The sequence below is a fragment of the Tachysurus fulvidraco genome, chromosome 18 (genome assembly GCF_022655615.1).
Source record: "Tachysurus fulvidraco isolate hzauxx_2018 chromosome 18, HZAU_PFXX_2.0, whole genome shotgun sequence".
Lineage (NCBI taxonomy): Eukaryota > Metazoa > Chordata > Actinopteri > Siluriformes > Bagridae > Tachysurus > Tachysurus fulvidraco.
This window is the reverse complement of record NC_062535.1, coordinates 15,976,571-16,004,070: the sequence shown is the minus strand read 5'-3', so window position 1 is coordinate 16,004,070 and position 27,500 is coordinate 15,976,571. Positions and strand designations below refer to the sequence as shown.

Here is a 27,500-nt window from a genome sequence, read left to right as displayed (position 1 = left end):
TAGTACGATAATTTGCAGCGCTCTGATTGGCCACATCACTTTAAAACCAGCGACCGATCCCACGATGAAGCCACAAGAGATTAGCTGCTGACTGACTATTACAGCTGCCATTAGAAACAAGAGACCGTGTGTGTGTGTGTGTGTGTGTGTGTGTGTGTGTGTGTGTGTGTGTGTGTGTGTGTGTGTGTGTGTGAGAGCGTGAGAGACCGGTAACGCTGGCGTGTTTGGTGTCCAGCACTACATGATGGAAATGACTTGCGTCTCCTACATGACATCTGCCTGCTAGGTTTGTGCTGATGATCAGTTCTATGAGATGCTCATGATGTTCTACTCGGTATATGAGAAGTTCACTAGGTTTCGCTCAGGACGGTGCTCCGGTGCGGAGCTTTCAGAAATAACAGTCTGAAGGCAAAATAAGGAACGTATTTTTTTCTGAAGTATTTCATGCTAAAAAGTGATCGTACATCCTGAATCAAATGGTGATAAAAATTTGAATTTGTATCACAAATGTAGGCCTGTTATTGACAGTCGACAATTTCTGGCTGCAGCTTGTAAAATGTTCTGGAGTTCCAGCTCCAGAGCTGTCCAAGTGTACATTCAGTTTTTACTTGACCCTTTCCCCCATGGTTCTCCTGAGCCATCCTCTGGAATTTCTACAAACGCCCTCTAACCCCTCAGCTTTCTGGATCTATCCACCTGACGACCCCAAACACCCCACCCCCACCCCCAATCCACCTGACGACCCCACCCCCCCAGTTTTCTGGATCTATCCACCTGACGACCCCAAACACCCCACCCCCAATCCACCTGACGACCCCACCGCCCCAGTTTTCTGGATCTATCCACCTGACCCCCCCATCTCAGTTTTCTGGATCTATCCACCTGATAACCCCCCCCCCCCATTTCAGTTTTCTGGATCTATCCACCCGACAACCCAGTCAAGACCTTGTAATCGCTACTTAACAAGTTATACGTAAATATTAGCATAGTGTAAAAATTGTCGTAAGAACGCCAACATCATTTTGAGCTTTAAAGTTTACTTTTTGCAGAACGGTGAAAATAAGATCCTTATTTTTGGTTAAATGTAAATGAGCATTACGTCGACAGACGTGCAGGACGTATACGATGATGCAAGCATATGAAATGAAGGAATGCAGGAAGATGAATGCTGGGAGAACCGTAGTATCGTTACTGCATAGCTATGTTTTTTTTTTGTTTGTTTGTTTTGCAAAAGCACAACAGCATAGTAAGCAATATAACATCTTAATTTATTCATACATTTAAAGATCTCTGCAGTCAGAGGTTATTCTCCAAAGGCACAAGCAGTACAATTAATACACTGAGGCATCAAGCTTAAATCTCTCTTCTGGCAAATAAGCATGCAAGAAAATAAAAGGAATAAAAAAAATTCACATGGGCAGCTTCATGAGAAACGTACACTGCAACTCAAAAAGGCATCAAGCGTAAACAAATAGGCGATGCATCATGGGTAGTCAGTCGGTTGGATTCACGGTAACATGATCGCTTAAAAAAAAAAAAAGAATTACAGAAGCGTTACTAGCATGTTAGCATCCACGCGGACAACGATAGTTGTCGCCAAATTCTTTTACGATTGTACGTGTGGTCGAAACATCTCGATCGTCACCAAGAACACTTCATGATAAAGACGCACGCTAGCGTCGCTACTAACACGTTATAGCTAATAGGAGCAGGTTAGAACCAGGGAGCAGATCGACACCAACCATGACGAGGCTTCATGGGAAATCTGTAATAATCTGTTTTGGGGGTTTTTTATGGAGGGAAAAGTGCATTTGATGACTTATTAAAGTCTAACATCAGAAAGAGCATTATATATATAATAATAACAAAAAACCCCAGAAAACACTTTTTTCCACCCTACGCAGGACGTTCTCTCTGTCCGTATATACACACTGCCAGTCCAAAGTTTTACAATCTCTTATAGTGTAGTAAATATAAACTGAAACGACTTGATCTTCAGGCTGGAGATATATCGAAATAACTCGCTATGATCTGCTACACGTCAACATGATTATAGTTACGGTTCCAGCCTATAGAAACGTCACGTAAACGTCTCCTCGGTCGTGTTTACACGTATTTATATACCAAAAGCACACGTTTTTCGCGCTGAAGTCGCATGACGTCCCGGTGTACAAGTGGTTACTATAGAAACGGTGACGTATCGGGAGGAGCTGTTGTTCCTAAAGTGATTAAACTGGCAGTGTGTACGCGTGTGCATGTAGATGCTAACGGGCAGTAACGTAGACATATATAAGGCATATCACTCAAATTAATTTAAGGCATTATACATTTATAGACTATGGCAGATAAAGTCTCAAAAGGCAATAATGAATAAGGCAAACGACTGCATGGCACTGAGAGAGAGAGAGAGAGAGAGAGAGAGAGAGAACACAGAGCTAAATCTGTATATATCTGTGTGTGTGTGTGTGTGTGTGTGTGCGTGTGTGTATGTGCGAGCGCTAGTTGTGCGTGCTGTTGAACAGGTCTGTCCTAGCTAATTTGGTGGGCGGTTCCAGAGACTCCTCCCCCATAGCTGTAGAGTCGACCGGAATAGGCATCTGATCTTCATCGCTCTCGTCCTCGTCCTCTTCCTCCTCTTCTATGAAACGCACACACTTAACGTTAGCTTGCGATAACGCTTTATCGGTGCATTTATATGATTATTGTTTATCATATGAATATTCAAGTGATTACGCTGGTAAGTTCACTGTTGCTGGGCAACTGGGAAATCTATGTCTGCTGTTTACTGGAGAATCAGAAACACGGAGAAACATTTTCCTAAAGCTGTTGGTAAATTGCTAATTAGAAACCTACACCGGTTGTACATTTAGCATGGAACGCTAACGTGCTTCATCATCATCATCATCATCATCATCACAGTCTCTTTAGGATAAAATGGTTAAAGGATGATGGTCTAGGATGTGATGGAGGTGTGATACCTTTGTCTGCATCTGCTGTGCTGTCGTTACGGCCTAGGCTGGTGAACTGAAAAGACACACACACACACACACACACACACACAATGAGGCAGCACGTTGAGTAAGATGAGCAGTGATCTTTAATCAGAGGCCTGTGGAACTCAAGGAAACATTTCTGATTATATCCCAATGCAGCGTAATGTGTGTGTGTGTGTGTGTGTGTGTGTGTGTGTGTGTGTGTGTGTGTGTGTGTGTACCTCTCCCATAACAGCAATGGGTGTTTCTCCTCTGGCCTGAGCGACTCTGTGCTCCACCAGGTAATACATGTACTCATCATACAGCAGCCGGATGAGATGGAACGAGCCAAAACTGGCTGCACTGCGCAGAGTCAGATCCCTGATCACCATCGAGCTAAACACACACACACACACACACACACACACACACACACACACACACACACACACACACACACACACAGAGGGAGGGATTAGTGTTGCAATTGTTTGTAGAAAAGTTTAGTTGCATATAGAAATACGCTGTCGTGGGTAAATATGAACAGAACATTTTACACACAAATGTTGAGACCCATTCGCTTGAAGGGTGCCAATAATTGTGAAATCTACTGTGTCTGATTTCTAAAAGCAAAATTACAGCTTAAAGTGTTTCTAGACTGTGTGTGTGTGTGTGTGTGTGTGTGTGTGTGCTGACCTGTAGAAGCTCCACTTGAGCAGGAAGAGTTTGGCAGCTTTGGTGAAGGACGGGCTGGACGTGTAAGGTTTGAGGACGTGTGTGACGACGCTGTCCAGCCAGGCGGCCCACTGCTCCAGAGATTTCTGCTGCTGCAGTGTTACCTTAAAGTCCTGCTCAATCCTCTGCACTGTGCGCTCTTCACATGCACACACCCATGAAGCCTGCTCCTGCTCGCACACACACACACACACACACACACACACACACACACACACACACACACACACACACATGACTGAATGTGTTCCCAGAGCTATTCAGACAAATATTGTTTAAGCTCAGAATCAAAAAAATGAATAGAAAGTAAAAATTGTTGTGAGGGAGTGTGTGTGTCTGTGTCTGTGTCTGTCTGTCTGTGTGAGAGTGTGTGTGTGTGTGTGTCTGTGTGTCTGTGTGTGTGTGTGTCTGTGTGAGTGTCTGTGTGTGTGTGTGTCTCTGTGTGTGTGTGTCTCTGTGTGTGTGTGTGTTTGTGTGTGTGTGTGTTACCTGCACGTTGTTGAAGTCCACTCGGTTGAGGTCGTTGAGCATCTGTGTGATCTGGGCCGAATTCTGCAGGACGGCTCTGGCTGCCTGTGCCAGGTGATTCAAAGAAGTGTATCTGCGCAACGTCTGTGCAAACGCTCCTGCACACACCACCTACACACACACACACACACCATTGTGTGTTAGTGTGTCACCTTTGTGTATTGAATATATACAAACGCTGCTGTGTAAAACCGTGTGCAAACATCTGTGTTTGTTTTTCTCACCTCTATAAAGCATACAGTTCATTATGTGTGTGTGTCTATAAAGCATACAGTTCATTCACTGTGTGTGTGTGTGTGTGTGTGTGTGTGTGTGTGTGTGTGTGTGTGTGTGTGTGTGTGAGACCTTAATGCGGACCATCTCCTCTGGAATGTTCATCATGGCACTGGTGAGCCAGTTTTCTAAACTCTTGGCACAGTTGCGGATGGCTTGGGTTAAGGCACCTGAAAAAAAAACACAAACTGCATTGTGTAGAAGTGTGTAGATGTGTAAAAAGTGTGTAGAGGTGTGTATACATGTGTAGAAGTGTGTAGATGTGTAAAAAAGTGTGTAGAGGTGTGTATACATGTGTAGAAGTGTGTAGATGTGTAAAAAAGTGTGTAGAGGTGTGTATACATGTGTAGAAGTGTGTAGATGTGTAAAAAAGTGTGTAGAGGTGTGTATACATGTGTAGAAGTGTGTAGAGTTGTGTAGAAGTGTGTAGAAGTGTGTAGATGTGTAGAAGTGTGTATACATGTGTAGAAGTGTGTAGAGTTGTGTAGAAGTGTGTAGATGTGTGTATACATGTGTAGAAGTGTGTAGATGTGTGTATACATGTGTAGAAGTGTGTAGAGTTGTGTATACATGTGTAGAAGTGTGTAGAGTTGTGTATACATGTGTAGAAGTGTGTAGAGTTGTGTAGAAGTGTGTAGAAGTGTGTATACATGTGTAGATGTGTAAAAAAGTGTGTAGAAGTGTGTATACATGTGTAGAAGTGTGTAGAGTTGTGTATACATGTGTAGAAGTGTGTATAGGTGTGTATACATGTGTAGAAGTGTGTAGAGTTGTGTAGAAGTGTGTATACATGTGTAGAAGTGTGTAGAGTTGTGTATACATGTGTAGAAGTGTGTAGAGTTGTGTATACATGTGTAGAAGTGTGTAGAGTTGTGTATACATGTGTAGAGGTGTGTGTAGATGTGTGTAGTTGTTACTCACTGAGTATAGATGTGTATAGATGTGTGTAGTTGTTACTCACTGGGTATAGGTGTGGATAGATGTGTGTAGTTACTCACTGGGTATAGATGTGTGTAGATGTGTGTAGTTACTCACTGGGTATAGGTGTGTGTAGGTGTGTATAGAGGTGTGTAGTTGTTACTCACTGGGTATAGGTGTGTGTAGGTGTGTGTAGGTGTGTGTAGGTGTGTGTAGTTGTGTGTAGTTGTTACTCACTGGGTATAGGTGTGTGTAGATGTGTGTAGTTACTCACTGGGTATAGGTGTGTGTAGGTGTGTGTAGATGTGTGTAGTTACTCACTGGGTATAGGTGTGTGTAGATGTGTGTAGTTGTTACTCACTGGGTATAGGTGTGTGTAGATGTGTGTAGTTACTCACTGGGTATAGGTGTGTGTAGGTGTGTGTAGGTGTGTGTAGATGTGTGTAGTTACTCACTGGGTATAGGTGTGTGTAGATGTGTGTAGTTACTCACTGGGTATAGGTGTGTGTAGATGTGTGTAGTTACTCACTGGGTATAGGTGTGTGTAGGTGTGTATAGAGGTGTGTAGTTGTTACTCACTGGGTATAGGTGTGTGTAGGTGTGTGTAGTTGTTACTCACTGGGTATAGGTGTGTGTAGGTGTGTGTAGTTGTTACTCACTGGGTATAGGTGTGTGTAGATGTGTGTAGTTGTTACTCACTGGGTATAGGTGTGTGTAGATGTGTGTAGTTGTTACTCACTGGGTATAGGTGTATGTAGATGTGTGTAGTTACTCACTGGGTATAGGTGTGTGTAGATGTGTGTAGTTACTCACTGGGTATAGGTGTGGATAGATGTGTGTAGTTGTTACTCACTGGGTATAGGTGTGTGTAGATGTGTGTAGTTGTTACTCACTGGGTATAGGTGTATGTAGATGTGTGTAGTTACTCACTGGGTATAGGTGTGTGTAGATGTGTGTAGTTACTCACTGGGTATAGGTGTGGATAGATGTGTGTAGTTGTTACTCACTGGGTATAGGTGTGGATAGATGTGTGTAGTTACTCACTGGGTATAGGTGTGTGTAGATGTGTGTAGTTACTCACTGGGTATAGGTGTGTGTAGGTGTGTATAGAGGTGTGTAGTTGTTACTCACTGGGTATAGGTGTGTGTAGGTGTGTGTAGGTGTGTGTAGGTGTGTGTAGTTGTGTGTAGTTGTTACTCACTGGGTATAGGTGTGTGTAGATGTGTGTAGTTACTCACTGGGTATAGGTGTGTGTAGGTGTGTATAGAGGTGTGTAGTTGTTACTCACTGGGTATAGGTGTGTGTAGGTGTGTGTAGGTGTGTGTAGGTGTGTGTAGTTGTGTGTAGTTGTTACTCACTGGGTATAGGTGTGTGTAGTTGTTACTCACTCGGTATAGGTGTGTGTAGTTGTTACTCACTCGGTATAGGTGTGTGTAGGTGTGTATAGGTGTGTGTAGTTGTTACTCACTCGGTATAGGTGTGTGTAGTTGTTACTCACTCGGTATAGGTGTGTATAGGTGTGTGTAGTTGTTACTCACTCGGTATAGGTGTGTATAGGTGTGTGTAGTTGTTACTCACTCGGTATAGGTGTGAGAACATCAGGGATGAGGATCTCCACCAGGGTCTGGTAGAGTGTGTTGTCACAGTTGTGGCTCCACTGGAGAACCGGCTCGTACTGGCACAGCAGAACCAGACATGCTTTCGGGAGTCGCTTCTCTGATTCACTGTGACTGTAACAAGCAAAATGTTAACGTTGCCGAGTCAAGTGTGTGTGTGTGTGTGTGTGTGTGTGTGTGTGTGTGTGTGTGTGTGTGTGTGCGTAAGTGTGTATGTATACATTATGTGTGTAACAGACAACACTCACAGGTCGATTGCGTCGCCGGTTTGTCCCTCACTGAATCTCCAGAAGCTTTTCCACAGAGTCTCGACCAGAGGAAACTGCAGGTTCACCATCACATCCACTATGGCCTGAAACACACACACACACACACACACACACACACAATAGCTACATTCAATTCTGGAGGCAGTTGCCTTAGTAACCGCATCTTTCAAAAGATACACATTTTACCGAGCAGCGTTTTAGCCAGAAAAACAAGTAAACACAACCTTTGTTCTTCTCTCTCACGCTATCGGTAGAAACAGTGTGTATTTTTACCTCACAGTGTTCACGATAGAGCTGCTGGAAGGCTCGGATATGCTCAGGAAGAATCCCTTCTGGCAGAGTCTTTCCCTGGAGATCGATGTCTGGGAACTCAGGAAGAGAGCGGGATGCATCTGAGAGAGAGAGTGTGTGTGAGAGAGAGTGTTAGTGTGAGAGAGCGAGAGAGAGAGAGAGAGAGAGAGAGAGAGAGAGAGAGAGAGCGAGAGAGAGAGTATGTGTGTGTGTGTGTGAGAGAGAGAGAGAGAGAGAGAGAGAGAGAGAGAGAGAGAGAGAGAGAGAGAGATTATAGGCTAATCATTTTGTCCCTGGAATAATCCTTAGAAAGATATATACACAAGACAAAGGCAACACCTGGCCATGAGACAACAGCCCTTCTCACACAAGCACAGGTGTGTGTGTGTGTGTGTGTGTGTGTGTGTGTGTGTGTGTGTGTGTGTGTGTGTGTGTGTGTGTGTGTGTGTGTGTGTGTGTGTGTGTGTACCCAAAAACTGCTGATATTGCTGAATTTGGGAGCTGATGTCAAACAGCCCCACCCCCTGGCCTCCTCCTTGCCCCACCCCCATGGCCATCCCGTTGGTCATTCCCTCGACCTTCTGCACTGGTCTTATCCTGCGAGGGAAAGTCCATCAGACCGAATCAAATAAACAGTCTGCATTAAAGACATAAATTGTTCAGGTTTGTCTTTCTTAAGTGTACCTCTGATAAATTAGCTCACACACACACACACACACACACACACACACACACACACACACACACACACACACACACACACACACACACACACACACACACACACACACACCTGTGCTTGTGTGAGAAGGGCTGTTGTCTCATGGCCAGGTGTTGCTGGTCCTCCATGAGCCGGTGCAGGGGGGAGCTGCTCTTGATCCGAAGGCCGTAGTAGTGGTACTTCGAGTTCCCTCTGAAAGAAACACACACACACACACACGTGTTATTGGGTTTCACACGAAGGACAATATAAAATAAGGCACACACACACGTTATTGGGTTTCACATGAAGGACAGTATAAAACAAGGCATTCACACACACACACACACACACACACACACACACACTCTCCTGCTTACGCATATTAAATCCAAAAACAAAGCGACTACTTTTACCACAGTGAACTATAATTATTGGCACCCTACATTAAAACAATTAGAATTGGAATATTTACATTAAAAACACACAGTTGGTTTGGGAGTGTCTCAAGTGTCTCAATTGTCAATTCAATTCAAATTCAACTCAAATTTATTTGTATAGCGCTTTTAACAAAGCAGCTTTACAGAACATAAGAAATAATGCGAACAGTACAAAAAAGGTAATATACTGTAATATGCAAGGATTTATACTAATTGTTTGTATTTATCTGTCTGAGGTGACTGAGGTGAGGAAAAACTCCCTTAGATGGAATAGGAAGAAACCTTGAGAGGAACCAGACTCAAAAGTGAACCTCATCCTCATTTGGGTGGCACTGAAGGGTGTGATTATAAACTGTTATAAACACCAGAGTCTGTTATTATAAATAATGTCCTTTCTATGATCAGATACAGTCTGACAATTGTGTATTGATTATTAGGAGTTGACCACATAGAGTCGGGAACTTCTCTTTAAATGTTTGCCATGTCGAGAAGCAGAACACAACTGGAGCTGGTACAATCTCTGGATGCCACGGAATGGGTGGAAAAAGAGAAGAAAGTGGGGAGGAATTAGCGTAGCTGCTGTTTATAATATTAAACAGACCTAACGTGTATCTGCCGGAGCACACGGTTATAAGATGTATTATGTGTATGATATGTTAAACATCTAGGGCCAAAACGTAACTGGAAATATTCTGGTATTTAAACTTCATGGTTCTGGAGGCGTAGTATTTTTTATTCTGCATTTGTATTTGGCTCAGGTTACTTTCAGGAATTCTTTATTATGAATCTGCTTTCGGTGTGTAGACGGTTTCCTGTGTACCTCGTGCCGAGGCGGCGGGTGCGCAGGCCAATGAACAAGGAGCGGATGAGTTTGCCGAATGATGCGGCATTGACGGGCTCCAGCTTGGCCTCCTGACAGTGCAGCAGGTAGTGATAGTATAGCGTGCAGCGGGGCAGACTGACACCCTCTGCCTTCTCATAGTTATCCAATAGCCATTGCACCTTCACACACACACACACACACACACACATACACTTAATTAATGCAGCTATATTTATGCTAAATTGAGTTCATAATTATTTTTATCATGTATTACTCTGTAAAACAGATGTTTTGTGTACTCACAGTAGCAGGTGATGCACGTATGTTGTGGCTGTAGTTCTGGCCTCCGCTTCCCATCACGTAGTTGGCAGGAATCGCATAAGCCCCCACCCCTCCCCCGCTAGACACACTCCCGGCCCCGACCCCAGCCACAACTCCAGCACCGGCTCCACCTCCACCTGAAGAGGACGCTCCTGATACCACAGTAACCCCTGTACCACCCCCTGAGAATCCTGTAGTCACGGAAACCGGCTGCGAAGTCACAGGGGTGGAGACCTGCGACCCGGTTGTGGGAGGATCGTCGTAGTACGGGCCGGAGGGTGTGGCCTGGCCATACAGGGACGACTCTGTGAACGGGTAAGTACTGGAACGACTGAGACAGAGAAATACGTAAAGACAGTATTAGACGATCGATCTGATTGGTCAAGAGAAAGATTAAAGAAAAAGTACAAGTGTGTCTCTCACATGGGTGTGGTGTTGTAGTTGCCGTCTGCATCCACATACTGAACCTGGCTGGCGTATACATGCCCTACTTGTGAGATCTGCAAAACACACACAGGACACTGTTGATCAAACACTGAAGCACAACTTGCCAAATATTTAAATATTCTCCTTTTCTGTATCTCTCATGACTCACTAAATAACTCTGAGTGAATCATTTAAGTGAATCAAGTTTTGATTTGATTGCTTTATTTCACTGCACGGCAAAGTGTCCCGGAATATAGTTTCGAGCACACGGTTGAGTAAAGCTACGCTTGTTTTGGTGCGTAAAATAAAAACAACGGTGTTACAAATGTTCGATCGAGCGAGATTAGAATGTTGTGTGGTTTCTGTGATATAAACACACAGTGGAGCTCTACTGCGAATGTTTATTCGGTTAACAGTGGTAATATTCAAATATTCACCGCTACGAAAACCTTTTAAATGCAAGCTGACCTCAGGAGTAACGTGCAGGTTTCCGACTCCGTGCTGGCCGCTGCTCTTGGCTGTGGTCTGTACTACTGACCTCTGCTGGTGGGAAACAGGAAGGACATGTTCACGGCTCTAACGGCGACAGGATGATGCACTGAGATTGAAGTGAAGTGTGTGGGTCTGTATGTGTGTGTGTGTGTGTGTGTGTGTGTGTGTGTGTGTGTGTGTGTGTGTGTGTGTGTTACCTGTGCGGTCTGGACCACGTGTGTTGGCACACCCGTCTGGACGGTCGGAGGTGGACTGGACTCTGACACAGAGTCGTTGGAATGGTTGGATCCTTCTACGGTTATAGAGAGGAGACAAAATGAGCCGTGTGTATATATAATGTATATCTGATCAGATCGAAATATATTGTACCATAAAACATACATCACACATGACTTCAAGTGAAGTGGCACAAATAAACACTCTTTCTATGTGCACGCTTACACACACACACACACACACACACACACACACACACACACACACAGAGAGAGGGAGAGAAAAGTGACACTCATCCAACAGCCAAATTCGTGGCATCCTGCCTTCGGCTCACAACAAGCGGTGAGGCAAGACATTGAAACATTTCTATTCTTAGGGGACTTTTCTCTTATTCATCTGTTCCTCCTCGGTTTCATTTGCTATTTGATCAGTAACCTGTTAAAAATGTAATACCTGAAAAACATACTGTAGCCTACACGTGGAAAAAGACACGACACAAGAAACCAAACGTTTGTTTTCCGCATTATGTCCCATTAAACCTTGCGTTCATCATCGGTTCTTTTTTTTTGTGTAAGGTGAAGTAAAAAGTTATACAGAACATGAGCCAGCAGACAAAGCGAATAAATCGCCGATAAAGTAGTTCGTAAAATGCGTGACTTTCATAGGAAGGAAAAACGGACTGCGTTTAAACGGACGGAAACGAGGACTGCGGTAACGTGGCTTGTTTTCGTGCGGGTTTAAAATAATTTCGAACAATTCTTAGATACTTGACATCTCAAAGTTTCCCAGCACCTATAATAAACCGGATGTGTGGATTAAAAAAAAAATATCCTCTCTCACCGAACTCCCAAAGGTCTACAGAGGTCTGATATAATAATCTGCAGCTTTTCTCCATCATCTATGAAGAGAGAAGTTAAAGGTGAAGCCCAGGTGAAGGTTTCTTGTTACTTACGGTACGCGGTATCGAAGCTGTACATGCAGCTATTGTAGAACATGGCTATACAGAAGAGAGAGAGAAAGAAAGATAGAGAGAGAGAGAGAGAGAGAGAGAGAGGGAAGAAAAACATGCGAGCATCTCTCAGGCTCTTTCTCCTCTTATACGGCGCAGGACGAGGCCAGCCTTGAGCGGCTAATCTCCGCACGCGGCAGGATGCTCTCATGTTCTAGTAAACACGCCGCTCGGATTGAGCGAGGCCGAGATGTTCGGAGAGATAGAACGAGTTTGATCGAGAGGGACGGAGGGACATATAGGCGAGGAGAAAGCAGATTAGCTTTAGTTCTGCTACATGTGTGTTATTTTGTTCGTTATATGTGCCTCTGGTCTATTCATCAAATCAACTCGTAGCCCCGAGCTACAATGTTCATGATCATGTGTCACTTTTACTTCACGGTCAGTCGCGTTTAATGTTTAGGATTTAAAACCAATGACCGATGATCTGTTGATGTTACTCGGGTGGAGTATAGAGTAGAGTAAAATTAGCTGAAGCTAGAACGCCTGACGAGTCAGAGCTTTCCGAACGACGTTTCCTGTTGTGTGTTGCCGCTCTTCCTGCTCGGAATGCCACAGAACCCGAAGACAATGAATATTCTTCTGTTAAGCTAAAAGATGATACTTTAGTATATGACGTAAAAAAAATAATAATAATTTTACCACATGCAAATAACTTGAATATAATCTATAATCTTTCTTATTCCCCTGGTAGGTCATTTGCAAAAATTTATTTTATTTTCAATTTTTCTATTGAAGTAACTGATTTCAAGCTAGAAATGAGTGAACAATTGGCAGAAATCAGATAAATCATTGAAGAACGATCATCGGGTTTGATCGTTTTAGGGAAATTTCCGCTTGTAATTGTACTTTTTTTTTCTCAGTGGAACATCGGCAAAGTCTGGACTTCTGGTCTGGTTCGTCTAAAAATATGTGACGTGTTGCGTGCGATTTCCGTTTCAGGACGGCTTTAAGGTCAGGAACTGATTTCCTGCTTTGAGGAGGGATTCAGAAAAGAAAAAAAAACTTGCTCGCTAAAGCAATCAAGTTCGTTTCCTTTTCTGAGTAATAAAATAAAAGCCGTCTGACGGCTGAGTTCGTGCCGTGTGACACGGCGGTGTTGTTAGTGAACGTTGGGTTGAAGTGTAATTACAGAGTAATTCAGGACTTAAAGTGCGCTTTTCTAGAATTTTATCACCACATCTGAGGTAAATGTTTACCTTCTGGACAAGTCTGAGTCGTTTCCAGTGCCACAGCTCCTTTCTGTAGCCCATACACCAGACCTGCTAGCTAACTAACTCACTTTCCCCTCAGTCATTAGGCTGCATATGCTGGCTGTATGTTTTGCAGTTGCTTAGCAACAGCGTTGTCATGAGCTACTGCATTTCCCCCCCCTTTTATTATTATTATTTTGATTACGGTAGTTGATAGAATCGCTCTAACCGATGTTAACCTGACTAAATATTTGGGATTCTTTCTGGGGGGTTTTTTTAGCGTCTCCGCGTGAAGCCGTAGCACAAAGTCGTGATTTTAAAAGTGAGCGAAGGATTATTATGGGGTGTGAAGGGATTTGGGGTGAGGTGAGTTGTGGGACATTTCCTGCAGAGTGCTGTAAAAAATTTGCCATAAATAAACCTGCGGTATTGTGACACTTTCTCTCTCTCATTCACTCACACACACACACACACACACACACAGACACACACAGACACACACACACACACACACACACACTGAGTAATATGTGTCTTCCAAATATCCCAAAAACAGAAGTAGCCGTGAGAATGGTGTGACTGAAAACTGGAACTGTCCACCTGTGTGTGTGTGTGTGTGTGTGTGTGTGTGTGTGTGTGTGTGTGTGTGTGTGTGTGTGTTTGTGTGTGTCTGTGTGTGTGTCTGTGTGTGTGTCTGTGTGTGTGTCTGTGTGTGTGTCTGTGTGTCTGTGTGTGTGTGTGTGTGTGTGTGATACTCCTACGTCTCACCTGAAACGGTCACCACTATGTACTGTGGTGTGTTTTGGCCGTTGCTGGACCCGGATGCAGAGCTCTGAATCTCAGACACGGTGTACTGCGCATTCGCCAAGGTAACGTGAGTGGGCGTGGTCAGGACAGCCTTCTTTAGTATCCCCGGGGGTGTGGTCTGTGCTATTCTGGAGGAAAGGCCAGTCTGTGACGGGGAGGAGCTAGACGAGCTCTGCAAGTCAGGAAGGTAGGTGGGAGTGACGCCAGGACCAGCTTTCTGCTGGCCGCTTTTCACCGTTGTTATGCTGCCCCCTTGAGTCTGGGAGGGCTGGAGCTCCTCCGTGTAGCCGGGAGTCGCCATTCAGAGCAGCGCTGAGGAATAAAAACAGAACAATAATAAGCAAAACATCAGGGTGAGACCATGACATAGACAAGGGTTTATATTATATGAACGAACTGGACTTGGTTTGACTGATTATGTGGCGTTTAAATTCACACAATGAGTGCGCGATGAGACAAAGTGTTTATTTGTCTGAAATGTTTGTGTCGCTGAGATGAAAGTCATGCAGAGGAAAGTTTGCGGCTTTATTCAGGTGAGTCATTCACCTTTGCTTCTCGAGTACACACATAAAACCTATGTGTGTGTGTGTGTGTGTGTGTGTGTGTGTGTGTGTGTGTGTGTGTGTGTGAGAGAGAGAGTAAGAGAGAAAGATAGAAAGTAACCAGACACGTGCCACAGAAACAGACATGTGGCTCCTTTGTGTGTCACTGAACATACAGGAAGTTGCTTCCTGTTTGAAGGCAACTGCATTAACCCTGTGTGTGTGTGGGGGTGTGTGTGGGGGTGTGTGTGTGTGTGTAGATAAGAGGAAACAACAGTGAAACTGACAATAGTGAAGTGATCCCAAAGGACTGCACAAAAACATACTCTTTTTGTCACAGTTTTTCAGCTGAACAAGAATCAAAGCACTTTTATTGTACTTTATTAACACTATTAGGTTACAATGTGCTGCTAAACAGATTTTTGTGATTTGTTTTGATTCCGTTTGTGATTAACAGCATGTCACATTAGACTTATAATAAACTCTTATTGTAAGCTCACTGATCTTCACTGGAATCTCGATTGTGCAGAAGATGTCGATTTACTTCCTGAATCTTCACAGCACTGACGGATCAGTCGCATACACGAGAGGGCTGTTATATATTAGTGTTTCTATGGCAACATCTTACACAAGGACTTATACGGAGGATGTGCCATATGATTTAAACAATATCGCTGAACAGATTGTTTTAAAATGACAAACGATGAAAAATGCCAATGAAATTTGTATAACTGCTGAATTGCAGTGAGGCTTTATTTTTAAATTATGGAACAAGGTTTGGCTCAGTGTCAGAACGCTGATCTAAAATTATGTCTTTGAGGTTTTTCCTCGCAGAGTTTGCGCTTTTTGCATTTTATCGGTAACGTGACAAGCTGTGACAGGATTGTGAGGCGATTGCGCTAGAACTTGTTTCGTGGTTGTTCCACAACGTTGACTGTAACTATAGATGGATAAAAAGCAGAGTTTAAATAAATAAATAAATAACCCTCTTGCCGTTTTTGCCGTGGTGTAAGGGGAATAAAACAATTCAGGACAAACTTCCCTTCATTACGTCTCCCTGTCGCTGATTCATTTTCTACACCAGCACATGCCCAAGAGTTTTATTTAAAAGTTAATTGTGCATCGTGATCGATAGGACCTAGTCGTCTCACCTACTGAACACTACACGAGTTATCTGTTTTAAACCCGACACTGTCACTGTGTTAACTGTCATAATAACTTAAATCTCTTTCATTGGTTGCCAAATAATTAGGCTGACAGGTGCAACCAGTCCTCTATGGTGTTGAAGTGTTGAAAAAAGCATATGGTGTCCTACACACACACACACACACACACACACACACACACACACACACACACACACACACACACACACACAGACACCCACAGACACAAATCCCTTGAATAAGCAGGAGAAAAGATTTTAAATATGTCTCGAGCTTGTAGAACTGGTTTCACAATGTGCCCCCTTTCTGAGGTAAATAGCTGCATTAGACACCATTTACTTGCCTGGTCTTGTGATGGAATTCTTGTGATTACACACATCAAATCAGATCTGTTCCACAAACACACAACCACACACACACACAGACAAACACACACACGAGAAACTGTTCAATTTCACCAAATCCCCCATATTCACTAGAAACCTGATCAACTTACGCATAAACTTTGTTAGTGATCTTACAAAACATACAGCACGGCAGGTTCGGGTCAGTCGTGTGCAAGATTAGATGCACATCATAAATCTGATAATGAAATCTCACACCTATCAACCTGCGACTGAACCTGATGTTTACTAGCAGTTAAATTAAATAACTCTATCTATATATCTATATCAGGCCACTAAGGTGCTGGATGGATATTAAGGTGTTTCTACAGTTCTAGAAAAAAACTAGAACTGTCTCTTAATATTAACTGTAATTACAGCCTATGATCTTAACAATCGGTCGACCCGGTCTCTCTTATCGATTACAAATGATTAATTATTGCTTTTAAGCGTTTAATCGAGGTCTGCTACTGTAAACTGTAAACCATCCTCAGCACCCCATAATTTAGTCCTCCGTCCGTCCGGGCGTGTGGTAGCCTAGTGGTTAAGGTGTCGGGCTACCAATCGGAAGGTTGTGAGATCGATCCCAGGTCCACCAAGCTGCTACTGTTGGGCCCCTGAGCAAGGCACTTAACCCTCAATTTCTCAGCTGTATCGCTCTGGATGAGGGCGTCTGCCAAATGCTGTAAATGTTATCATACATTAATTACTGACCCAGTATAAAGGAGGATAAAACAGGTTTCCTCTGACACGCCGAATGCGGTGTAACTCAGACGAAAGCACTATCTGCCCTCTTCCTCATACGAGATCGCAGGCGTCTGCGGTCAGTCGGTATGATCGACGTGATCCGCAGGGGGAACGGGTTACACCACCCCATGATCTGAGCACCCCCGATTTTGCTCTGGCCAAGTTTAATTATTTAGTATTGACTTTACAAACATTATGTATATCTTTTTATAATTACCAAATTAATAATGTAAAAACTAAATAGTATTTAGGCACACGGAGGAATCCCGCTATTGTTTTCGCACGTACAAACATTCCATTTTAAATAGAATCAATGAGATCTATGTATCTTTTGAAATCTTTTTAATTCTAACATATTTTAACATCCTTAATAGTGTTTGTGTTGTTTTACACTGTCGAACTCGTTGTACTCGGTGATTGGCTATGAGATACGCCAATCACTCGCAGTTCACCTCGCGACCACGCCCACTCAAGAGGTTTCCCCGCCCAGTTCTCCCTCCCTCCCTCCCTCCGTTCACACTCGAGTGCCAAAACTTTTTTTTTTCTTCCCCAAACGCTTTACAAATACGACTCTTGATTTAAAAACAAAAAACACACCTTTATCCCGACCCTCAGTCTCACGAAAGTAATAACAAAGTCCGGAAATGATGTGTGTTGACATGACACCCCACAAGCATGAGACACTTCCCCTTTAAGCACTTAAATAGTTTGGACAGAGAGGTTTAAGGGTTTTTTATAGCCGTCCAAAAACAGCCAACAAGTAAAAGTACAACACTCGTGTTACCACCCGCCATTTTGTGGCTCTATCGGTTATCTGACATCGTCATAACGACCGTCAGCCTTCAGAAAGCTGCGAGGATCCGGTTACCTCCGCCGAGCTCCAGCAAAAACACACACACACGCACGCACGCACGCACACACACACACGCACACACAGAGCTAGTTGATAGTTCCGTAAAAAAAAAATCACAAGACTCACAATAAGAATAAAACCGTGATATATATTCACCTTCTAGTCCTTGATGCTTGTTTTGTTGAGTTTTTTTTTTAATTCCTTAATAGTTTAGATTGTTGTTGTTGTTGTTGTTGTTGTTGTTGATTCCCGTTGCTTGGTTCTTGTCGCCAGGACTACCGTGACTATGGCGCCTCGTCCTCACCGGGGCAACTGTTGCTACCCACCCGTCCAAGTACCGCCCTCATCTTAGCTGTGATTGGTGCGGTGCTGTAAAGGCGCTCTGGTTTGACTTTGTTCCATTGGCTGACTCACTTGTCCTTTTCTAAGCTGTTATTTCATTCGCGGGTGGCGTTTGTCAATCATCTAGGGTGGTTACGTAAATGAAACGCCTTCCCCCCCCACCTTCTGACGTTCAGTCAGTCAGTCAATCAAAACTGACCAGTTTATGTGTGTAGTTTGTCCTTAAACACCACAATGGTGCGATAGAAAAGGTTAGGAATGTTATGTGGAGAGTTTTGGAGATGACAAAGAATAAACAAACACTTTTTGAGGCTGTAGTTGAAACTTTTTTTCTTGCATGAATATGAATGAGCTGACTGGAACCTCACTGATGCCTCTGTGGCATTTTAATTAAAGTCTTACAAAATGGATTGTGCTGTAAGTCAACAAGATAGCGCCTAGCGGGAAAATAATCTCAGCCCGCACGTTGCGTCTGTATCTCTGTGAATGCCAAATTGCTAAGTGAACTTCACACACGAGCGGCTTGGCGGGATTGCAGATAGGCAGCTACAGGCCTCTGATTATGACACAACAACCACGCGCGTATAGCTCACACTGTTTCCTCTTACGCTGCAGTCTCTTATCTTTCAACTAAAATGTCAGAGTGGGCAAATGAACCTCGGGTTGTAATATTGCACCTGTGACGTCACCTAACCATTATTATGCAAATAACATCTCTCAAATGTAACTTTATGTCCCAAAACCCAGACGGTACGCTATCTAATCTTCTTTGTTTGTGTCCAGTCTCTTGTTTTATTACACGTTTGTTGCCATGGCCTATCATCGGTCACCATGGTACATCTGCAAAACACAATATGGCATTTGTTTTTATCACTTCCTCTCATTTCCTTTCTCAATTATTCCGTTGGATGATGAACCAGTCTCCTTTTTGACTTAATCTAGTCTTTTTGTCTTAATCTAGTCATGTTTTCGATCATGTAAAGGTTTGACTTAGGGTTTTGAGGAATTCCCTGTTTTTGGTAAACATTACATAAACAAAATAGCTCAAACTATTTAGAGATATTATATACTATTGAAGAAAATATGGAGATGCTAATAACCAATAAGGCTTTATTAGCAAGCATAGCAGTAATTAGCGTTCATGATTAGCACCATACTTCATTAATCAGAATCAGAATCAGCTTTATAGTGGTTTTTAAGGTGCTCTTGGTACATACATACATACATACATACATACATACATACATACATACATACATACATACATATCTGACATGAGAACAGTAAACTTTTAAATAGTAAGAATTTACATATTTACATAGTATTACGTAGTAATAAGTAGTTAAGTAGTTACATTAAAGGAGCTGTTCTTTAGAAAAAACAAACAAACAAATGTACTCAATTACGTACACCCTTATTACGTACGTATGCGATTACGTATGTATACGCTTAACTAAAATTTAGTCTTTGGTGTCTAATGCTGTCTTCCTCTGTATTAGAGTACTAGAGCTTTAAGTCTCAGACAGTTAGCAAGTGATGAATGTCTGCCTCACTCAAAATGTTTTCAAACGACATTCATCAAATAATTGACTGATTGACAAATAATAGGTGTGAATTTACATTGGGTTTAATTTTTCATAGTGATCTGAATAATAATACTGTGTGTGTGTTCCCCCAATTGGTGTCTGTATATTTGTTATCTTAAAAGGTCACAAATGATAAGATTGGGCCATTTCCTCTGACCTAACCTTGAAGGCCGAGTTCTAGTTAATTAAAGCAGTTCAAGACCAGCCCTTTGTTCCACTAAAGGTCTCTGTCTCTAACTGTCTGACTGACACCAGGCAAGGAATAGGTCATACCGGAGAGCTGGCAAACTATATAAAGGCTCTGGTGGTGCTGAGAAGTCCAGTGTGGGATCTGCAACAATTTGTCCATCAGTCTTTGTTCTTCTTGCAATCCAGTTCTCATATCCAATCATGTATAAAGAGGTCGTGCTGACTCTGAGCCTGCTGGTGGCGCTAGCGTGTCGAGCCCAGGCCACCGAGGGTCACCCCATCTATGGTGTGAAGCTTTGCGGGAGGGAGTTCATCCGCGCTGTCATCTTTACATGTGGAGGCTCACGCTGGAGAAGATCCATCGGGATGCCAGGGGAAACTGGTGCGTATTTCATATTCACCACAAATCTTTCTGACTTCAAATTATGTTAGGAGTGAATTATTCTGGCTTTCATTTAAAGCAGTGTACAAGTAAGAAGACTGAGATAATTTCTGTATTAAAACACTGCTTTTGTTCTATTTGGATCCTTTCAAGAAGTTGAAACATTCCATTGTAGGATTCTGAAGATTTAAGAGTTCTGTCACAGGAGCAAATAGGAGAATGCTCCGAGGGTCACAGGTTCGTTTGACTTAACTCAGAAATGTGGGAAGTGGAAAATTGGATTATGTAATCTGTTTACCTCCCTACCTTCAAGCTACTGGGAAAAAACAGAATGCCTCCATGTTCGTCTTTTGCTAGCAACAATAGTTAATATGTTTTTTCTCTGATATACTGAAAACCCGTGTTGACACTGTATATCGCATCGGTACTAGCTCTCTCTCTCTCTCTCTATATATATATATATATACATATGTTGTATATATATATATATTTTTTTACTGTTGATGCAGTCAGCAGGATAGTTGGACTGTTTGTTACTTGCTAAGCTGAGATTGAAGATTCCCAGCATAAGAACAACAATTCCACTAAAATTGAAAAAAAAACTCAAAAAAGAATTTGAGCTGTGTTTTCTGCCAAACATTGTGAAAAATAATAATAATTGACAACAATACAGTAATAACAATAATAATTATAATTACATCGGTTCTGTCCTGGTACAAAAAAGGCTCTAAACGGTGTCAATAATTTTTCCGCTTTGTTTCCAACAGCACAGGATTTTCTCTTCTAAGAGACTAAGAACCTTTAAATATACTAAAATTCTTGAGGGACCTGTTGAAGAGTTCCTCAGCTTGTGTCTCTGAGAACCCTGACTCGTTCTATAAACCTTGAAAAAAGTCGTACAGTCACAGGTTTTCAGGTTCCTAATGGATTTTACCCGTAAATCTCTCTGAAGTGACTTTCATTTGGTTCTGATCAGAACAATTTCCAGAGAGAGTCAAACTAAATAACCCTTTACAATTCTAGACTGAAAGTTAAATCAACCAGCTAATGGACCTGTAGGAATCCCATTTATTTTAGCATCTTTAAAGATTTATTGTTTTTTTTTTTTTTACTCATTTATCATCAGAGGGCTCAGAAATTTCGAAAGCAAAAACTGTCTGTTGGTTGTGGAACTGAAAATGATGGCGTGATAAATCTGTGTCTTCGGAACAGTCAAACGTTTTCACAGCGGATGTACTGTAGCTTAGTGTGTGTTTGCGTATGCATTTACACAAAGTGTACGATACACTGTTTAAGATGGAGTTTAGGTTTTTATTAAAAACATATCTAAACCCTTTAGAAAAACTGTGTTGCCTTTATACGATACAACCATGCACATGATCTTGCTATTTCCTTCTCTTCAGACTTCTGTTTTCCTTTTTCTGGCCCAAAAAATGAACTCCGGTCCACAACAGAGTTGCTTAAGCCTTTAAAAGATTTGAATAGACAGGAGTGGGTCTGTTTGGGGCAAAAGGGGAAACGTGTCAATGTTTCATCCAAGATGCAGTTTACTATGCAGGTAGCTGAGGTAGAAAACCTTACACACTGCTCCGTTAACAAAATTAATATTTATTGTGTGATTTATGAGAGTAAAAACAAAAAAGGAAGTTATTTTTCTATATTATATATATATATATATAATCATGTAGAAAAAATAATATTACTATATGGCATTAATAAAGTGTGTATGTTATCATATTAGTTTTTTATTTCTACTACTGTAATTTTAATAAGCAGAGCTGTTTATTCAGTCGTTGTTATTCATGTTGTGTCGTGCGCTGTATTGCTTTCCTGTGATCACAGAAGATCAATCACAGCATCTATAGTGATAAAATAATAATTTTAAAAATCTTTATTCCTCTCTGTTTCCTCTCAGGTGATTTAGCCTCTGACTTTCTCTCCACTCACGACGATGAGGCCTCAGACAGCTGGAGCTCCCAACTCATCCCCCGCCTTCCTTACAAAGCTCAGGCTGACCCGGAGTTGGCCGGCTTGACCGGTGAGGGTCCAGAAAGTTTAGCGTTCATCCGCCCAGCTCGCTCGCTCATCTCAGATGAGGTCCTCGAGGCTCTACGCACCTCAGACAGGAAAGGCAGGGACGTGGTTGTGGGTTTGTCCAACGCCTGCTGCAAGTGGGGCTGCAGCAAGAGCGAGATCAGCTCCCTGTGCTAAAACGGACACTTCCATTCCCTCTCCATCTGACCATGCATGTCCGTCTCATACTGTAATGTCGATGTCTGTAATATTTGCTGCTAGCAAGGATGGTGTGTTACGTGGACTAATTTGAATGCAGCAGCTGGGGTGTAATGTATTAAAATGTATGCAAGTGTTGTGCATCTCTGAAAGACACCGTTTTTTTCTGTGTATTACACGATTACACTCTGCCCTGCCCCGATTCACTCAAACAACTCAAATCAAATAAAGTTTTGTTTTGCAATACATTTTATTGCCATGTGATTATGTCTGGGGAAAAGTGTGCCCTTGCCTCAGTGACACAGAAGGAAAGACATTTGACTTTTTGAGTTTTCTCAGTTAGCAGCTTCCCCTTGAATCTGAACACTAAAAAATTGTAAGTCTGTTTTTTTTTTTTTTTTTTTTTTTTAAGCTTTGTGGTTCATGAATGATCCAACTATCAGAAAGAACTTTGCCCATGATCTGATGGCAACGCCTAAATGAACAACCCTGCTGAATGACAGGCTGAAATTGAAAAGGAACAGTTTTGCACCCAGTTTGACCCCCTTATCTTTATTCAGCCGTGTTTGATTGTGTGTGTGTGTGTGTGTGTGTGTGTGTGTGTGTGTGTGTGTGTGTGTGTGTGTGTGTGTGTGTGTGTGTGTGTGTGTGTGTGTGTGTGTGTGTGTTGTACAGGAGCAACAAGGCAACAACCAATCACTAATCACCATTGTTTCCACGTCACATCACTGATGACCAATCACTGTTTGTCTATCGTTTTTCCCATTTATATTCTATTCTCTTCTACTCTGTGTGCTGTCTTAATATATTCCTTCTTGTTTTGATGTGGAAATGATCATATGGAAAAATAATCAATATGCAATCAATTAGTCCACGTGGTCATCTGTTTTAAACCCTTTAAACAGATTTACTTGTGTGGTTTATGCTAAAAAAACAGTCAGCAGTAACATTATAGCTCTTACTTATACAACACAAACATAGTACAGTATATATCTTTATTAAATCCTACTGTCACCTTTCTTTTATTCCAGCAACTCTGTCGCCATCTGCTGGTATGACAACGAACTGCATCCGTTTGAACTTAAAAACAAAACAAAACGTTTTTACTGACTGCAGTAAGCGGTCAACTTTTACAACTCATAAAATATATAAAATATATATTTGAGACTTTTATCAAACTGGATGTGTTTTGGTTCGAGCCTTCCGGCTTTCCCCGACTTCCGCTAGGCAGAACCTACCGCGCATGCGCAGTACAGACCTGGGCCAGAACCATAAACATCAGACGCACCGAAGCAGAATTGCGAACGTTAATGCATTATTTGGACCAGATGGGTTTGTGAAGCGGATTCCTTTTGTTATGGAAACGTTACACATCGTAGATGTGAATGAATCCGAGTCCTGGAAGCAGAGTGAAGTGGAAGAAAAGCCCCGCAGAGCGGATCAGACCCGGACCTGCAGACACATGTGACCAGCAGGGGGCGCTTCATCACCCTGATCATCGTCATCCTCCGCGTTTCTATTACCTTCTAGTTCTTTTCTCTCCTCTGCTGTGTCTCTGTTCGGTGCTCTGGGGGCTGCTTGTGCGACTGTTTACACTATCAGCCTTGTTTTTCAAGCCCTTCCGCGGCATTATGGCCACCAAACCGAAGGCAGACGGTACAGACTATAATGGCACCGGAGAGCTGGTCAAAAAGCATCACAAACAGGCGTTTGACTTCCTGTCATTGGCTCTGCGTATCGACGAGGATGAGAAAGGTAACACTTTCTCTATTAAAGCCTAGTGGTAGAAGCCTATAGGCTCTGAGAGGGTCTACTGGCTGTCATACATTGTAGGGGTAAGAACAAACAGAAGGTCATGAGTTCGAATCCCACGACCACTAACATGCCACTGTTGGGCCCTGAGCAAAACCCTTAACCCTCAAATGCTCAGTTGTATAAAAGTGGGAACATGTAACGTTCTGGATACTTAATGTAAACATCAAACCTAATCGTGACTAATCTCACCTAACGCACCTTTAATAATGTCGGATTTGATAGGCATCTATTCGAGGACCCTGCATTTATTGTAAACAAAAAATGGACTTAAATAATGATCTGAGTAAGGAATTAAACACGGCGACGTTATAGGACGACAAGTCGAGAGGCTTTATGTCGTTTCATCCGTATATAGGTGTTGCGGTACACAGTGAAATGAGACGACGTTTCTCCAGGATCAGGGTGCTACAAAGACAGGGCTAAGTACTTGGTAAGTAGTCCTAGATACATAAGGTGTATCTGTGTAACCTGGTGCAGACAGTGCAGGACAAAAGACCGTGCAAACAATCAAGACAATACACAAAAGACAATAGACAGAAACAGCGGTGACCAGAGTAAATACTGTATGTTCAGTGTAAATACTGTATGTTCAGTGTAAATACTGTATGTTCAACAATATCGCATGTGCAGGAATACTAGAATAAACACAGTGTTATAGCAGCAGGTCCCTGAGATCATGTAAAGGATTGTGCAAAACAGCAAACGACTGAAATGTGAGACAGCATGTGCAAAGACACACAGCAAACAGCATGTAAACAGGTTAATGGGTGTATAATGGAAGAGTGTGTATAAGTAATCCAGCAGCGGTGTTTATTCCTCTTACACCACAGCATCCTGTTTTTGCCTTATGTTATAGCAGCTATAAACAGCCCTGCCTTCACAAGCCTCTCTCTCTCTCTCTCTCTCTCTCTCTCTCTCTCGCTCTCTCTCTCTCTCGCTCTCTCGATGTAAATAAGACAAGAGACACAATCCCGTGTTATCGACAATCCGCAAAACGTAAACTCCACATAAACACCTCTGTCCTGAAGAAGCTGGAGGATTTAAAGCTACAGATTTATCTCTGACTTTTACAAAAAACGCATGAGGAACTCTGAGGGTTAACCCTGCATACACCCTAGAGCCACTGGCCTAGATAAGGAATAATCAGGCTATTGATCTCCTGCATGACATCTCGCATAGTGTCAGCACTGTGCCTGATCTTCACTTGTCCCACACATGGAGGATAAACCAGGTCATATCACTGTCAGTATGTCACAGAACAGTATTTTATTAGTAAAGCAGCCATTACTAAAGGCTTTTTGTTTTAGTTATAGTCGAAACAGAAAGAACTGGTTCTAAATTAGGCTCCGAACCAGCACTCGAACTGCCTCGGTGGTAAAGGGGCACTAGATTGACAGGACAGAGAGGATGCCACGCCTCCATGCCTCGGCTCATGATCGTCCACTGAAAGAGTTCAACCTTTTTTCCTTTTTCAAAGCATTTATCACCTCCAAAGCTGAATTAGTGTTATGTTTCTGTGTTCAGGACAAACGCAGATGCGAAAGTGGAAGTGATTCGTCTGAATTCCGTGAACGTTTGTCACAAAAAAACCAACAACAACAATAACACATACCATGACAACCTGTCGTTCCACTAGCTCTGTGTTTAAACATCAGTCTGTACGCAGGTCATCGCACTACAGCGTGGCCTGTCCGGTGTTTATAAAGGTGGAGAAGCACAAAATATGCAAACAGCAGCTACACCCATGAAACTGTAAAGATGTGCAATTAATGCTTTTCGTTTCTAACCACCGAACATGGAACTGAACATAAATTGTTTCGTACAGTATTTAGATTTAAATCCCAAGTGGGTGTGGTCTAAACTAGACAAGAATTTTTTTTCTTCTAATTTAAAAAAAAAAAAAAAGTCATTGAAAGTCAGTCAATATTTACCACTATGTCTTATTAATGAATGGGTAGAAAAAACGGTGTGGAAAAAAATCCCAGATGGTCTGGGATACTGATGTGTGTGTGTGTGTGTGTGTGTGTGTGTGTGTGTGTGTGTGTGTGTTCTAGGACCCAAAGTGCAGGCGGTGCAGTGGTATCATAAGGGCATCGCTGAGCTGGAGAAAGGCATCTCTATCGAGGTCACAGGCTCTGGTGAGTCAGCATCCATCACCTTTCCATTAGTGTCCAAAATATTGACTTCTAACCTGTGTGTGTTTGTGTGTGTGTTTGTGTGTGTGTTTGTGTGTGTGTTTGTGTGTGTGTTTGTGTGTGTGTTTGTGTGTGTGTGTGTGTGTGTGTGTGTGTGTGTGTGTGTGTGTGCGTGCGTGTGTGCGTGTGTGTGTGTGTGTGTGCGTGTGTTTGTGTGTGTGTGTGTGTTTGTGTGTGTGTGTGTGTGTGTGTGTGTGTGTGTGTGTGTGTGTGTGCGTGCGTGCACTCTCTTCAGGGGAGAAAGCAGAACGTGCCAGAGGACTCCAGGATAAAATGAGAAGCAACTTGAAAATGACTAAAGAGCGTCTGCAGCTGCTGGGTGAGCACTTCAGCTAGGAAACTGCGTTACCCAGAATTCCCCTCGACTCATTCCTTCAGCCAAAGAGGAATGTAGCAGACTTGTGAGAACGTGACACGTCCTCCTATAAGACTGACGATAATACGTGAGAGCGTGACACGTCCTGTAATAGTGACGATCCTACGTGAGGACGTAACACGTTCTGTAAGAGTGACGATCCTACGTGAGGACGTAACACGTTCTGTAAGAGTGACGATCCTACATGAGGACGTAACACGTTCTGTAATAGTGACGATCCTACGTGAGGACGTGACACGTCCTGTAAGAGTGACGATCCTACGTGAGGACGTGACACGTTCTGTAAGAGTGACGATCCTACGTGAGGACGTGACACGTCCTCCTGTAAGAGTGACGATCCTACGTGAGGACGTGACACGTCCTGTAAGAGTGACGATCCTACGTGAGGACGTGACACGTCCTGTAAGAGTGACGATCCTATGTGAGGACGTGACACGTTCTGTAAGAGTGACGATCCTACGTGAGGACGTGACACGTCCTGTAAGAGTGACGATCCTACGTGAGGACGTGACACGTCCTGTAAGAGTGACGATCCTATGTGAGGACGTGACACATCCTGTAAGAGCTACGATCCTATGTGAGGACGTGACACGTTCTGTAAGAGTGACGATCCTATGTGAGGACGTGACACGTCCTGTAAGAGCGACGATCCTATGTGAGGAC

At 42.8% G+C, this 27,500-nt stretch overlaps 4 protein-coding genes across 7 annotated transcripts in view; 3 read left to right on the top strand and 1 right to left on the bottom strand.

Moving 5' to 3' along the window:
• dcaf15 (DDB1 and CUL4 associated factor 15) overlaps positions 1 to 8,037 on the top strand; it is an 18,111-nt gene extending 10,074 nt beyond the window's left edge. Inside the window, exon 14 of the transcript XR_007138410.1 lies at positions 7,980 to 8,037. The gene's annotated coding sequence lies outside the window, so the exon portion shown is untranslated. The remainder of the gene's footprint in view (positions 1 to 7,979) is intronic.
• rfx1b (regulatory factor X, 1b (influences HLA class II expression)) lies at positions 1,248 to 14,330 on the bottom strand. Of its 3 annotated transcripts, none has more exons than XM_027178891.2 (17): positions 13,991 to 14,330; positions 11,002 to 11,096; positions 10,781 to 10,855; positions 10,310 to 10,386; positions 9,869 to 10,217; positions 9,563 to 9,744; positions 8,396 to 8,515; positions 8,072 to 8,199; positions 7,585 to 7,703; positions 7,291 to 7,394; positions 7,005 to 7,156; positions 4,581 to 4,678; positions 4,197 to 4,346; positions 3,669 to 3,877; positions 3,215 to 3,368; positions 2,979 to 3,024; positions 1,248 to 2,638 (listed from the first exon to the last, which is right to left on the bottom strand). In XM_027178891.2, exons 1-17 carry the CDS (start codon positions 14,328 to 14,330, stop codon positions 2,499 to 2,501), a joined length of 2,538 nt encoding a protein of 845 aa, XP_027034692.2. In that variant the 3' UTR covers positions 1,248 to 2,498. The 3 variants fall into 3 exon arrangements, with proteins under 3 accessions (XP_027034692.2, XP_027034695.2, XP_027034696.2); XM_027178894.2 differs by having other exon boundaries at positions 10,781 to 10,852; XM_027178895.2 differs by lacking the exon at positions 10,781 to 10,855.
• On the top strand, positions 14,282 to 22,699 carry rln3b (relaxin 3b). 2 transcript variants are annotated; one of them, XM_027178900.2, is made up of 3 exons: positions 14,282 to 14,382; positions 20,024 to 20,219; positions 22,135 to 22,699. In XM_027178900.2, exons 2-3 carry the CDS (start codon positions 20,039 to 20,041, stop codon positions 22,428 to 22,430), a joined length of 477 nt encoding a protein of 158 aa, XP_027034701.1. In that variant the 5' UTR covers positions 14,282 to 14,382; positions 20,024 to 20,038; the 3' UTR covers positions 22,431 to 22,699. The 2 variants fall into 2 exon arrangements, with proteins under 2 accessions (XP_027034701.1, XP_027034699.1); XM_027178898.2 differs by having other exon boundaries at positions 14,337 to 14,562.
• Positions 22,700 to 23,686: 987 nt separating this feature from the next.
• The window catches only part of spast (spastin), a 13,894-nt gene continuing 10,080 nt past the window's right edge, over positions 23,687 to 27,500 (top strand). The window contains exons 1-3 of the mRNA XM_047803424.1: positions 23,687 to 24,206; positions 26,321 to 26,404; positions 26,697 to 26,780. Coding sequence (XP_047659380.1) covers positions 23,837 to 24,206; positions 26,321 to 26,404; positions 26,697 to 26,780 — 538 coding nt within the window. The 5' untranslated portion in view covers positions 23,687 to 23,836. The remainder of the gene's footprint in view (positions 24,207 to 26,320; positions 26,405 to 26,696; positions 26,781 to 27,500) is intronic.